This window comes from Taudactylus pleione, unplaced genomic scaffold, assembly GCF_031769625.1.
Source record: "Taudactylus pleione unplaced genomic scaffold, aTauple2 ptg000016l, whole genome shotgun sequence".
NCBI classification, from domain to species: Eukaryota; Metazoa; Chordata; class Amphibia; order Anura; family Myobatrachidae; genus Taudactylus; species Taudactylus pleione.
Window position 1 is genome coordinate 8,909,847 of NW_028284418.1, and position 15,652 is coordinate 8,925,498.

At 41.9% G+C, this 15,652-nt stretch overlaps 1 protein-coding gene and 1 long non-coding RNA gene across 6 annotated transcripts in view; one reads left to right on the forward strand and one right to left on the reverse strand.

The window, feature by feature from the left end:
- The window catches only part of LOC148540887 (uncharacterized), a 32,626-nt gene extending 19,590 nt beyond the window's left edge, over positions 1–13,036 (forward strand). Inside the window, exons 2-3 of the long non-coding RNA XR_015878796.1 lie at positions 6,960–7,035; positions 12,806–13,036. This is a non-coding gene — a long non-coding RNA (uncharacterized LOC148540887). The remainder of the gene's footprint in view (positions 1–6,959; positions 7,036–12,805) is intronic.
- The window catches only part of SLC39A11 (solute carrier family 39 member 11), a 536,505-nt gene that overhangs the window by 3,280 nt on the left and 517,573 nt on the right, over positions 1–15,652 (reverse strand). For all 5 annotated transcript variants that reach the window (XM_088474528.1, XM_088474527.1, XM_088474529.1 and 2 more), the window contains 2 exons: positions 2,917–3,015; positions 750–908 (listed from right to left, as the gene is read on the reverse strand). In XM_088474528.1, coding sequence (XP_088330654.1) covers positions 750–908; positions 2,917–3,015 — 258 coding nt within the window. The remainder of the gene's footprint in view (positions 1–749; positions 909–2,916; positions 3,016–15,652) is intronic.

Below are 15,652 nucleotides of genomic sequence, written 5' to 3' on the forward strand. Positions count from 1 at the left end.
TGATGCCATTTGCTCTTAGTTGCAAAGAAGACTTTTGATATGAAATAAAACTTAAATCATACAGGATGCGGTCATAATCCTGACCACGAGATTCCGGTGCTCAGAATGCCATTGCTGGAATCCCAAAGGTAAATAGCGGGGTTAGGTACTAGGGGGAGGGTTAGCCACTGAGGGGAGATTAGGTATAGGGTGTGTTTAGGTTTAGGCACTAGCCGGAGAGGGTTAGGGAGAGGGGGAGGGTTAGGATACTGACCGACAGGTGTCTGTATACTAACCCTGTCGGGATGCCGGCGTCAGGATTCTGACCACCGGGATCCCGAGCGCCGGCATCCCGTATCCAACCCTATTATCATGCTATTGTTCTTAACTCCTTTTTATGCTTTATCCATGTACTTCATATTTCAAAGTGGCTTCCAAAGGAGAATCAGAATCCAGTTGCTACAGCACTTGCCTTGACAATTTGAAATGGTTTGGGGTAATGATTGTCAGTTGTGGTCATGCTGAGCGCCATCACTCATTCTCTAATGCCTCAGCAAATTCTCCATGACGGCGTTAATTACAGCAGCAATACTGAGACCGCATCTGTTAGTTTTACCCAGCAGTACAGAACATATAAAAAGGAGAAAATCATTGCTGGGCCCTAGACAACTACTCCTCTCCCAAAATGCCAGCCAAGAAACCTATTTTATGTAATTTACGTAACTTGTCCTTAAGTTCTGCCTCTATGGAGCCATCAATGTCTGTCTTACCCAGTTTGTGCTTCTGGAATAATATCATCCATTACCACATAGACCATGGCACCTGCAGCAAAGGCCAATGCGTAGGGCAACAGTGGTTCTGCCAATGAAATGGCCACAGCTCCTAAAACACCGGCAATAGGTTCAACCATTCCACTTAGCTGTCCATACCTAAAGAAAAAACATTATTTACTTCCATGATTCATAAAAAGCAAAACCTGTGTACATGTCCCAGTGACTAGCAAGTGAAATTCATCATGAATCTAATTTTAAAACCAGGCTGTTAGCAGACATGTGAATTTCATGGATACAGTCTTCAAAAGTCTGCATCGGCTCCACCCGAGCAGACAAGATGCGGCACTGTATTTTTACATTGCATTCCAATGGCTATCAATTGCTTCTACTGTGGTGTCGTTGGGGTAGGATTGAGAACACTAAATTGTATTTGGCAACAAAATGTTGCATTATTTAGCAATGTGAGGTAAATATTTCCTAGAACAGTTTTTGTCTCATCTCTAGACCTGAACAGCATTAACGGCAGCGTGGACAAACTACTTCTTAGCCACTTCTGAACACTGTATTTGCCTCTTAACATGTGGACACATAAATGGAGTAGAAAGGGAGGAATACATAGCTAGGTTTGTTCAGTACTTATGAGTTGTAACTTGTAAGACCTTATACCGGCTATGCCAAAATATATGAATATTATTAGCATTTTAAAGCACTTTCCAATGTCTCCATACCCCGCACATTCAGTCTTGTTGCGAAATGACATGCTTTTCCAGACACTGTCTGCTCTATTCTTTGTGTTCAATGCAAGTACAGGTTGAGTCTTCCATATTTAAATATTTCGAAATACAGAATATTCCAAAATACAGAATTTATTTAGCATGACTGAGATAGTGAAACCTTTGTTTTTTGATAGTTCAATGTACACAAACTTTGTTTAAGGCACAAAATTGTTAAAAATAAAGTATAAAGTTACCTTCAGGCTTTGTGTATAAGAAACAAATGAATTTCATGTATGTACATAAACATTGTTTGAGCCACAAAATTATTGAAAATATTGTATCAAATGACCTGCAGGATATGTGTGTCTGGTGTATATGAAACCTAAATGCACTCTGTGTTTAGATTTGGGTCCCATATGTTGCTTAGTCACAAGTACCCACCTAGTCTAAAGCTGGCCACACATCTAAAGATTCTGTCCAACCATCCAACTAGTTGATTGGTTGGAATGAAAATCTGGTAAGATATGGGAGTAACTGATGATCTGCAATTTACTCCTAAATGCCAGAAAACAGATGAAAATGGTCGTCAGAAAAGATTGATCAAATTGTTTAGATCAAACATTAAACAGTTTTTGTCCATTTTCCAGCATTTGGGAGCAAATTGCTGATTGTCATTTGCTTTCATACGTTACCAGATTTTCATTCCAACCAATCAACTAGTTGGCTGGTTGGACAGATAATCTTTAGATGTGTGGCCAGTTGTTTGAACAAATTGTTTAGATCAAACATTTAACAATTTTTTCTGAATGACCATTTTCAACTGTTTTCTGGCATTTAGGAGCAAATTGCTGATCATCAGTTACTCCCATACGTTACCAGATTTTCATTCCAACCAATCAACAAGTTGGATGCAAGTTGGTCTAGTGTGTGGCCATCTTTACACAGGAAGTTGGGACTATTCCAGAGTAGAACAGAAGATGGGTATGTAGTCATGAGGGCAGCTAATATAGCACTGCCGCTTACACCAGCTGTCAAGTCCCTCTAAAAGTTCATATTTTTATTTCCTTGATACATATGATTTATGTGGTTATTGATTATGTCCTTCACTTTAAGGGAAAGGTAGCTGATGGAGGTTGAAGAGTACACTAGCCTGGCCACTAATATTTATGAAACATGTGTTGGCACAGGCATGACAGCCTGCTGGGAAATATCTTGGCTATATCCAATTATTACCATTAAGCTGAGCCATTACAGAATAATCATCCATCCTCAAAATTCAACTAGTGCTGGAAAAAAAGAAAAAAAAAAATCTGACTGCGGTTATTTGGGGTGAACTAAAGCTGTAATAATATCCTATTTTAATATTGTGATATTGTAATAAAACCTATGACAACCATGGTATGTAGCTTTTTAAATTGGGTTAAATCTCAAAAGTAAATGTTCCTCACCAAAACGCCTTCCATGTAGACACTCCTGCGCCATGTAGAGGAAGACTGACAGCAAGGCCTTCTGGGAAATTCTGTATTCCTATTCCAATGGCTAAATTCCTGGGGAAAAACAATTCTGTTAACTCAATATTAGCATCATCATTATAATTTTTGTAACTACACATTCTAAAAAAAACAATTATATGTAAATAGAACTACCCAAGTAGTATAAATTGGACACTTGATTGTTTTATTATTTTAGTTATAAGGCGCCACAAGGGTTGTGTAGCGCCGCACAAAAGGATAACAGGCTACATAAGTACAGAAAACAGACAGTATATAAATTACAACGTGCACTTCGTATAATTATGTAGAGAAGATAAATGGGCGAGGGGCCCTGCTTCTACAAGCTTACAGTCTAAGGACATTAGTCATTTAGAGATGAAAAGTCAGAAAAGTTTTGCCTGTTTCCCCCGATTTTTGCTCTATTCAATTCCAAAACAGGCGAAAGTGGCGAATGCGGAACAGGCGGAAAGTACTGTCAGGAGTGGGGAATTGTCTGTACCCCAAAAAAAGATGCACTAACATAGGAAATCAATGTAGATCTGTACTAATAGCCCTAATAAGTGTTTGGAGTACTTGAGTTGTTTAAAATGCTTCTAATTAGCGTCTTTGTAAAAGTGGTAAAGAATGGCCTAAAGCTGTATTTTTTGTGAAAATAAGTAGACCAGTCAAATTTGAGGTAATTGAAAATGGGTGCTAGCATATTTTTATGTCTCTAAAGTGAACTTTTAAAATACGTCAAAAACGCACCTGCGGGATGCACCTGCAATCCTAAAAACGCCTGACCCATCCTTGCAGACCCCCAAGAAGTCTATTTCACTAGTTTTATGCTTGTCCCCCCCCCCACTTTTTATTTTTTCACCCCCAAAATGAAAGTACTTTTTTGGGGTGTTTTGAGGTAATTGTTTTCTATTTTTTTGTTGATTTGTCCTTTTGGGGGGCTGTCCCAAGGGTTCTGAGTCGTTTCCCCACGTTTGCACCCCAAAATCACGATTTGCAGTGTTTGTGAGCAATTGTCATTTGCTCCCATACATTACTAGATTTTCATTCCAACCAGCCAGATTGGACAGATATCTGACAGAAAATTGTATAGTGGATGCCCAGCTTTACCTGTAACTAGGAAAGATCATCACCACTTTGTATTCTTCTTTTAATACACATGTATTATTAATTAATGTTTTAAAGCCCCTGGAGTCCCAAATGGTGACCTGTAGATTGAAGCTTACTGATATTGAGAGTTGCCTTGGGAGGAATATTTGTTTAGTTGGGCTCCCTGAAAAATCTGGGGACTCAAATTCGGTGGAGTTTCTGGAAAAATGGCATACTTTGTCCTGTTTTATGACTGTTTTTTATGACTTCTTGACAAACTTCAGTTCCTCAGGCCTGGAGTGGTCCTGATCGTACGTTGCTTCCCATTTACATTTTGTTTGCTTAGATTGACAGCATACAGATGAAGGAAGGGTTCTGTGTTTTAGCGATCTCTGTTGGGGGGGTGGAGAGGTTTGTATGTAGATTACGTTTTAATTTGGGTACTGGATGGGTCTATACCTCCTTAAATCGTGGTTTTTAACTTTTAGATGTTTGGTAAATGTTTTGTGTCTGTCCCATGTCGCTCGCTGGGTGCTCTCTCTGGCTCTCCATTATTTTACATGGTCTCCAGCAAGTTCAACCCCTTCTGACACACCCTGATGGGTCCCCGGCTCAGAGTTGGAGGCCCAGTGAGAGGAGTTTTTCTCTTTAAATGCCCAATGTTATGGGATGCATATGCGGCGATCTAATTGGGCTTCTTGATTGGTAGGATACCTGCAATCAACAACTTTCATAAAGAAAGTGATCTTTAACACCAATGCAGATCATTTGAGCAGCAATGTTTTGAATGGTCGGCCTTCTGGTAGTCTGCTCATTTTGTTAGCGGCCCATAAGGAGTTTAATGACAGTCTTTTGGCTTAGTCTTGAAGCCATTTGATACTTGCATTAGGCATGGCCAGTATTTTGTCTCTGGTAGAAATGGGAGTTTCTTGGCTTATTTAGCTATAGAGTAAAATGTTGCTACCATCATCCAGGAGATTAAGGATGCTTTATGGAAGTTGTATACCACTATACCTGATACTGTCACTGTTTTTTTTATAAATTTAGTTTATTTAACATTTTCAGACTATGTACTACAGTCAAGTTAACTAGAGGAACTGTTAGAACATATTATCTATTTGACCCAGGGCCAGATTAACAATGAGGTGGATGGAGCTCCAGCTCCAGGCTTCCACATAAATATGGGCCCATCATGAAGCAGCATAATCACCAGATGCCAAAACACCACACTGTCAGCCATAAATCAAAAGTATTAAAATAGTTTTTCTAATTTCCTCCCAATATGATGCAATTTTTATACTTTTATGTATTTAGGGAGACTTTTGAGCTGATAGTGTCGGGGGTGTACACACCCACACAACACTGGTCACACTTCTCACAATAGGCCTTTGGTAATTTTTAGCCCCAGGCCCATATGGCCCTTAATCCGGCCCTGTATTGACATGCCCTCCCTTTCCTTGGACAGATCCTTTCTAGACTCCCCACTTTCTGTAGAGGAGGTTGGAAGGGAGATAATCTTCTCGTTTCCAAATGGTAAAGCTCTGGATGGGATGCCCATCAAATTGTGTATGAAGCCTAGAGTTTTCTTTTTATAATTAGGCTCATCAATGTGGTCAGTGAGCTCTGTGAGTTGGGGGTCTCTCCCCAGATCGATGTCTGAGGCGATTATGGTTGTTTTCCGAAAACTGGGGAAAGACCTTTGAAAGTTGGCTGTTACTGTTAGATTTGATAGTCACTACTTATACGAGTCCCTTAATAAATATGTTATGGTTCCTAATTCTACATCTTGAGTCATATTATTGTATTCTAATCCTTTTATGAAACTTTGCCTTAATCAGTACATTCCCCCTCCCCTTGCATAATCTGTAGGGGTATGAAGCAGGGTTGCCCTCTGTTGCAGGACCCTTTTGCTCTTGCGATTGAGCCTTTGGCTGTATCATTCGGGCCCAGCTATGCATCTGCGGGCTGAAGACGCAACAGCCAAAAGGGGGAAGAAAAGAATGTATATACTTGGTACACTTAAAAACCCATTGATCGTTAACTTAATAGTTATTGGTAATTTTAATAGTAAAATACATCTAGTTAATGGATTATTTTATCATGTATAAAATGCCACATTTAAGAAAAAAGTGCAATAATTACAGGAAATATAAAAGCGTAAAGAAATAGGGAGTTAACATCTAGTACACTTGTGTGGTGTAATTGTGCTCTTTATTCCTTTATGATAAGTACCAAATATATGTTTAGATAGGTTTCTTATATATCCATGGTGCCCTCATTAGCATTATTCAAAAGGTCTTGATGACCTTTTCTCTGTGCTGGGATAATTAGCAGGTTTAATCAGATGAAAAGATTGCGTATGCCCATGAGTCAATCTCTTCTTAGTTTAAAAAATTAAAGGAGTCTAATATCAGTCAAATGTATCTATTCATAGGATGGTTAGCAAACCAATATAAGTTGCAGAATTGATCTTTCCGTCTCTAATGTAAGATACAATGTTGCAGTTTAGTATCACTCCATGGCCCTCATTTTCTAATGAGTTTTATCACCAAAACAAGTGATAAATTTCACTGTGTATGATAAATGGTGTTCCAGCCAATCAGCTCCCATCTGTCATTTTTCTGACAGTTGGGAGCTGATTGGCTGGAGAACAATTATAATACACAGTGAAATCTATCACTTGTTTTGGTGATAAAACTCATTAGTAAATGAGGCCCCATAATTGTTATTGGCATCTTCAGTCTCCTCACAACAGAAGAGGGATTTTGTTTTTACTATGTAATAATGCAAAATAATTGCTTTAAATAAAAAAGAAAAAAAATACAGGTAAAACAAATAATTGTTTGAATCACATGTACTGTAGTAGTAATATATAATTGCCTATAACCATATCTTCCCTTTATAACCTACAGTATTTCCACGGCTTGGCCATGACTTCTATAATGAGTCTGATAATGCTGGTTAAGCAGGTACTACGGTAGTCTCTAGGTGAGTATAAGTCATCTGATAGGGAGAGTAAACATGCAAGTTAGAAATGCAAGTCTGTCAATGTAATGTAAACTGTGTCATAATCGGCACACAGCTGAGCGCTCACAATGTGAACTGTGGATCACGATAAGCACAAAGCTGTGTGCCAATTGTGATACAAAGTTTACACTGTGGGCACTAACCTAAGTGCCCACAGTATAGCCTGTGTGTGACTATCGCCATACTTCTGAACACCAATGAAAGGGGGACCCACTGGCTCGTAAACAGTATCAACGGTACACAGTATAGATTATATATTATGCACACACAGGTGCGACACGCGGCTTGCTACTACAGGAGTTTCTCAAAGTATGTATATTCAGAACTTTGCACATATCAAGAATGGTGGTGTTTGAATGATATGGTCAGAGCCATGACATCCACTGGGAGTGGCATTTCCAAATCTGGGAGGTGTAACCACACCCACTTCAGGGGAAAAACAATGTAAAATACTATGCATGGCACTGGAAAGGGGGACAGTTGTCTCCCTCATAAGCTAGCCAGTCCCCTCCAACAGGCCCAATCCTGAGTATTTTGTACCCAACCTCCACCTCTCTGCTCCCCTGGATATGGTGGGGCACAAACGGCCTACATATACTAAATGTAATTGCATTTATAAATATTACCATATATGGAGCTCCTGTTATGGTCATCCCTATAGTTTTTCAAACCATGAGGAAGACTCCTCTGGGTTGGGTGATGCCGACACTTAGGGACCTGTTCATTTAGTTCTGTGTGGTGAGCAGTCAATTTGCTGTCGATATTCTTGAACACATTGCAAATGATCTACTGTGTTGCTTATGTGACTATGGTGGTCAACAATTAGATGTGATTTGCGAGTTTTTTTCTTGACTTCACATCGAAGCGTGCTACCGAGAATTCTTTAATCCAATTAAAAATGCCTATTCGCACTACTCGCAGAGGAGGGGTGGGAATTGTGTGCCAAACGATATTTGGGAGAAGGGCATGAAAAAGTGGGGGAGACCATCCTGGACCCCCAAAATGGATATTTTCGTTAGCAGGACAGTATAGAAGGCTTTTTGTGTGCATTAGGAAGGTACTGTAGGTTTTTAAATAGTGTCAATTTTTTTTTTTTTAAATGCAAGAAAACGATAAACTTTTTGTTTTTTCTCAAATGAATGAAATGAAAAATGCCAAAAAAAAAAAAAGTAGGAAAAAGGTGCTTTTTGGAGTACATTGAAGGCATCTTGAAAAATAAAATGCTAAAAAAAACAATTATTTTTCAATTAAAAAAATATTGTAATTAAATTTGGGGTGCCTAAACTAACGAAAAAGTTGATTTTGGGGTAATATGAGGAATTTTTTTTACCCCCAAAAATGAAATGTTATTGGACTAATTAAATTAATTGGAAAATAAAAATTTACCTTTCCATCTCTCAGTCTGACTGATTCAGTGCGAGTTGCAAAATGAATACACTATGCGAATTCGAAGAGAAAATGTCAACTCTTAATTCGCACCTAATTGGATTGACCACTATATATATTTGCCCGTTACTTTGAAAGGATAATGTCTCTTCCTGTTATGATACAATGGTTTTGTTTTCTATTACCATGAAAATAAATAAATGTGATTTAAAAAAAAAAAAAAACACCACAAGGTGATAAACAAAAACAGCAAATATATCATGAATTTTATAATTCATAGTATAACTTACATCTCTGTTCAGTAAGAGAATAGAACACACTATCTCAATGCACAGAAAAAACTTGATGTGTACTCTGATGAGTGCAAAATACTCGCATGATTTATTAATAGAGCAACATTATGGTCCTGCAATCATAGCAGCACCAGCTCCAGTAAAAAAAAAAAAAGTAGATAAAATACCCTTCAGCATGGATCCTGGTAACCTCTTAATATTCGTAATTGTACCACTAGAGTCCCTGTGTGGTGAAAGGCAGGAACATGTCCTGCTAAAATGTCAATCCAGCTTAGAAACACCTTTCTCCCCAAGCTAACAGATGACTATTGGTCTCTGAACTTATGTCATAAGTACACCCTGTGGTAATACCGTATATGGCAGTCATAGTTCATGTGTACTTGAGTTTTACCATTTAGGGCCTGATTCATTAACGATCGCAACTGCAATTACGCACGCAATCGGACGATTGAGTTCTGCGCATGCATCACAGTGCGCAAAGACTCCACTGCGATCGGGACTGCGATCGCATTTACTACACAGACCCATCGTAGAGTAATGGGTGGTGATGGGGTGTGGTCCCTGATACGCAGGCGTGCCAGTGCGTTTGAATACCGTTGAAGCAGCGTGCATAAATTAGCCATTGCAATGCCATACGCTGCTTGTGCTTTCATTGCGTACGATGAGGTTAGCAATTCCTGAGTAAGGTCAGAGCTTGTGCAAGAGTTGGGCTGCAATGGTACTATGTTACCAATGGTTTCGCAGTCTTGCTAAGTATTACGGATGTGTGTAAGGTAAAGTGGGCGTCCTTCTGTTAGGCTGCGTATAGCATTGCGATTGCAATCAGTAGCATATCTTCGCAGTGAGGCCTATGGTTCATAAATAACATATAGCCTAATTATTAACAACTAGGGGTGTGCACCAGCCACTTTTCGTGTTTTTGTTTTGGATCTGGATTGGTTTTGCCAAAACCACCCTTCTGTGTTTTGGGTTCTGTGTTTTGGATCTGTATTTTTTTATTTTTTATTTAAAAAGCATAAAAACAGCTAAAATCACAGAATTTGTGGGTTTTTCTGCTCCTATGCTATTAACTTCAATAACATTAATTTCTACTCATTCCCACTCTATTCTGAACACCTAACAATATTGTTTTTAGTCCAAAAGGTTGCACCGAGGTAGCTGGATGACTATGCTAAGCGACACAAGTGGGCGGCATAAACACGTGGCCCATCTAGGAGTGACACTGCAGTGGCAGACAGGATGGCAGTTTGAAAAACTAGTCCCCAAACAGTACATAATGCAAAGAAAAAAAAAAAGAGGTGCAAGATGGAATTGTCCTTGGGCCCTCTGACCCACCCTTATGTTGTATAAACAGGACATCCACACTTTAACAAACCAATCATTACAGCGCCAGGGTCTGCCACACGACTGTGGCTGAAATGATTGGTTCGTTTGGGCCCCCACAAAACAAGCTGGCAATTAATCTGTCCCGGCACAAACTGGCTCTACGGAGGCAAGATGTCGTCCTCATCCACCGATTCCTCACCCTCTTCAGTGTTGTGTACATCCTCACAGAGTATTAATTCGTCCCCGCTGGAATCCACCACCACAGGTCCCACTGTAAGTTCTGGAGGCTGGTCTCCTTGAAGAAGTGATAATTAATTTTGACGAACATCATCTTCTCCACATTTTATGGAAGCAACCTCCTACGCCTTTCGCTGACAATGTTCCCGGCTGCACTAAACACTCTTTCGGAGTACACACTGGAGGGGGGGGGGGCAACTCAGGTAAAATAGAGCCAGTTTGTACAGGGGCCTCTAAATTGCCTCTTTTTCCTGCCAGTACAGGTACAGACTGTCTGACATGCCTACTTGGATGCTGTCACCGATGTAATCCTCCACCATTCTGTCGATGGTGACAGTATCCTATGCAGTGACAGTAGACATGTCAGAAATTGTTGCCAGGTCCTTCAGTCCGGACCAGATGTCCAAACTTGGTCCTGCCTGCCCTGCATCACCGCCAGCGGGTTGCTTAGGATACCTAAGTTGTTTCCTAGCAGCCCCAGTTGCGGGAGAAAATGAAGGAGCTGTTGACGTGTCACATTCCTCTTCAGCTGACAGTGTTTTCACCAGCAGGTCTTTGCACCTCTGCAGGCTTGTGTCGGCCGGAAAGAGAGACACCACATAGGCTTTAAACCTAGGATCGAGCACGTTGGCCAAAATGTAGTGGTCTGATTTCAACAGATTGACCATACTGGAATCCTGGCAAAGCGAATGAAGGGCTTCATCCACAAGTCCCACATGCCGAGCGGAATTGCTCCATCTTCGCTTCTCCTTCACTTTCTCCAGCTGCTTCTGCAAAAGCCTGATGAGGGGAATGCCCTAACTCAAGCTGGCAGTGTCTGAACTGACTTCACGTGTGGCAAGTTCGAAGGGTTGGAGAACCTTGCACAACACGGAAATCATTCTCCACTGCGCTTGAGTCAGGTGCATACCCCCTCCTTTGCCTATGTCATAGGTGGATGTATAGGCTTGAATGGCCTTTTGCTGCTCCTCCATCCTCTGAAGCATTTAGAGGGTCGAGTTCCACTGCATCACAACCTCTTGCTTCAGGTGATGGCTGGGCAGCTCCAAGAGTGTTTCCTGGCAGTCCAGTCTTTGGCACGCAGTCGCTGAATGACGAAAGTGGCCAGAAATTTTTCGGGCTACCCAAATAGTCTCCTGCACACCCCTGGCATTTTTCAGAACATTCTCTGTATCGCCTGCCTAGTGAAGTGGAATCTAGACCGGATTTGGTACCGGGGACACACTACCTCCATCAATTGTCTAAATCCCACTGCACTAACGGCGGATACCGGAAGCACATCTAACACCAACATAGCAGTCAAGGCCTCAGTTATCCGTTTTGTTTCAGGATGACTGCTGTCGTACTTCATCCTCCTCGCTAAGGACTGTTGGAGGGTAAATTGTTTAGTAAAAGGAGTGGTGTTCCTACTTCCTCTCTGGGATGATGAACGAATCCCGGGCACCAGTAGGCGTAGCAATGCAGGATCCTCTGAAGGAATCCCGGATAGGAGAGTCAGTCATGCCAGTGACATGGTCTGCAGGACTACTTCCGATCCTGACTAAGGAGGAAATTGACGAGGAGGGAGTTGACTGTGTGGTTTGCAGGCGCTTGGATACAACAGGACAAAGGGATTTAGGTGTCCCTGGACTACTTATGTCTTAGCCAAAGTTTCTGAACTTGACAGTAACTTTTTATGAACGTACTGCAGGTGACTTATAAGGGAGGATGTTCCTAGGTGGTTAACCTCCCTATTTCAGAAATCTGAACCCGCTCATCCCTATTAACAACTGAAAGACACATGATTAGAACTTTCAGATCACTTGTGTTGTAACTATTTTATGTCTCTGGGGTTGATCAGTAATACACATATGGCCTTAGTCCATATTTTTAAAGCAGCAGTCATTTAAAGAGGGAAATCATCTATTACACTGCACAACAATGAAAATGTTTCCGATGTGAAAATAGTTACTTCTAATTGATTTCAGCATTGATTTCTGAGTCAGGGCCGTATCTATAATAGGTGCAGGGTGTGCGGGGAACACTGGCCCCTGGGTCCACACCGCACCCATAATAATACTTACCTCTCTGGAGTACCACGTCGGCGTGGGCGTCCGGCGCTGTAAAATGACTGGAAAATGGCCGTGGTGGCCATTTTCCCGTTGGCTGCGCATGCGCAGTACAGGGAAAATGGCCACCGCGGCCATTTTCCCGGTTACCTGTACATACACTATAGACTCTGGGCACAGCTCAGTGCGCTGCCGGGCGGAGAGGAGGGGGCCCGTGTCGGAGACTGCACACTGGCCCCCTCCTCTCTAGAAACGCCCCTGCTCTGAGTTCCGAGATATAGCCCATTTATGACTATGTAGGGGTATTCCTAGTGAAGTGGGCATAATGGAGAGAATCTTTCCAGCAATCAGCGTTCCGCGCAGAGGGGGCAGGGCCTAATGACCCAATGAAATGAATCAGTTATTTGTCCCCTCCCCTATTCAAATATATGCGTTTCACAGGTTACCCGCACAAGATAACTGTGGTGCACTGAGTGACAAGCATAGTGAGCGATTCCACCAAGACATTTCAGCAATGGAACAAAGACATCAGGGTCGGTGAATCACTACTGTTGGACAGTGACAAGAGATGTCCCAGAAGAGGAGTACAAGCGACAAGCAAAGAGAAAGCACCCCCATGAATAGGCCACTATATTAGATAGTACTTTCGTATGCTGTATGTTTGTTACATTTTGTGTTCTTATTTGTGATTGATTGAATTAAAACAACTGTTATCTATTTTCAATCAAGAAAATATCAGATTTAAAATAGCTTCTCACTATGACTATATTACTAATGGTACATACAGTATAGTGCAAGTAGTGTAGCTCAAAAAATAGAGCTAGTAAAAACATTCTGAAATCATTTTAGTTTTTCTTGACCTCAAATTAGTAATGTATGACTATTTTTAGAAAGGAAACAAATTAAAAGTATTAATTTGTTGTACAGTGTTATCTTATACTATTTATATTCGGGACATATATGAATAACAAGAAAACCAAGCTTTTCCTGTAACTCACTACCTTATTAACTGTAACACCATAAGTGTCAGTTTCCACTAGTCCCATTTTCCCTGTTTGTCCCTTTTTATTACATTTTACCAATTTTTTTCTCTGTAGATTTTAATTCTATAATTTATCACACTTTACCAACTTTATTCTTTTGAAAACAGCTCCATATCCGCTGTACAATCGTCCCTTCATGGGTTTTGCAGTTTGGACGCAGGCAAATTTCTTATACACTTGTTATACAATTAAACTTGTATGCTCTGTGCATACATTCATCTATATCAATATAATAAGTGAGAAAGTGTGTCTGTTTGTCCTTTTACGCACGGCCAGAGTTTTGGACCTAGCTCCACCAAATTTGGCATGGTGGTGTAGTTTGACCAGGATTAGGTTTGTGCCTTGGTTTGAACTTCATCAGGGTCACACAATCCCTAAAAATGTAGACACTCTTAAACTACGCAGGTTCTAAGGGCTGGCTACAGTGAAAATTGCCAAAAACCTGTGAGAAAGCTACAAAAATATAACTTTAACCTCAGTCTGAGCAAACTTGATGACTCATGCAAGTTCATATTAAATCCAGAGCCTATGTGTTTGCATGCGTGTGATGCGACATACCGGTGGTCAGGATGCCGCCCGTCAAAAGACAGACAGCGGCATCCCGATGTTCAGAATGCCGACAGGAGCTCCACAAGTATACTAACCTCCCCATTAGTGCCTAAGCCTAACCCTCCCTCCCACGGCGTAAAACTATACTTACCCACTATACCTACGTTTCTGATGCCGGCTGTTGGGACCCCGGCGCCAGTCTTCTGGCAGTTGTTTAGGATTCCGGCGTCAGGATTTTGACTGCTGGCAACCCGTATGCCGGCGTATTAACTACATCCAGTTTGCATGCAAGGGCGTAACTAGAACTTTGTGGGCCCCCCAGAGGTAAAACAACCCATACATTTGTGCCCGCACACAGAGCCCATTCAGGTTATGCCACACAGTAATGCCCTTTACAGATTATGCCACATAGTAGTAGTGCCCCATATAACATTATTCCACACTATAGTAGTGCCCCTTACACAAATTGCCCCCCCAACAACTCACCTCCCCATGTCCCTCCAGCAGCCTCTCCCCTCCCCCTGTGTGCCATCAGCAGATGTGGTTTTGGGTCTGGGCCAGGCTGCCAGCTAATTACAGCTGGCACACCGGCAGACATGGACAGACAGCATCAGCGCAATTTGAATCTGGCACAGGTTGCGAGCCAATCGGAGTGCACAGACCGGCAACCAATCATGAGTCACCACTGCTTATTGGCTGCCGGTTTGCAAGCTTTGATTGCCATGCGACCGGGTCGCTGTCTCTCCATGACTGCTTGCCAGTGCGCCAGCTGTAATAAGCTGGTGGGCTGGCACCAAATCAATATCGCTGACACCCGGGCTCCCCTCAATAGCCATGACTGGACTGGCCCACCTTGTGTGCGTGACTGGGTGCAGGAGCAGCTCGGGCACCATAGCAGCCGCACTCATGGTAGTTACACTACTGTTTGCATGCATGTTAGCAAACAGTGGGGTCCTTTTCAGGATCAATGAAATGGTGTTATAAGCGAAGACAATGTAAACAAATAAAGGCTGCAGGTGCACTTCAGGGTCCAGTCTTCAACCCGGGCAATGCCGTGTATCCCAGCTAGTATTTTAATATATTTGTTTCTTCCATTAAAACTTAATGGGGATTTAAAAGAGCAGTCGCCTATGCCTCTTACTAGATTTCTCGTATGATTCTCGGCTCACTACAACTAATTTTTGTTACCAGATATAGGGCCTAATTCAGAGTTGGACACTGTCGATGTTCACTACTGCACATGAGCGAAACGCAGAGTACAGTCTCGCTGCACACACGTGTGCTCTAGTCTTACACAACATTTGCAATGTCTCTGTGATCACAATGTCCTGAGCAGACCACTGCAATCCATGGGCATTCCTGAGTGGAGTTGGGGAGGTGGCCAAAAGTGTTTGCAGAAGGAGGCCGGTCTGTGGGCATGTTTTGGGAGTTCCAAGCGTGTGTATACGATGATGGCTGTCGTCTCAAACCCAGAACCAGTCTCAGAGGCCAATTTTAGAGAGAAAGGTGACCTGGAATCTGCGCAGCCCAGGACTTGCTTGAGGAGTCAATATGCGGCCGATGTTGTGTTGATGGTTTGTTCTCATCCCCTGGAGGATCTGCACACAACGCAGATGGGGGAGGTGGATGTAGCAACTTTTGCTCAGTTGGCAGAACGCTATGTCTGCACATAAATTGCGAGCATAGCTGCGAATGC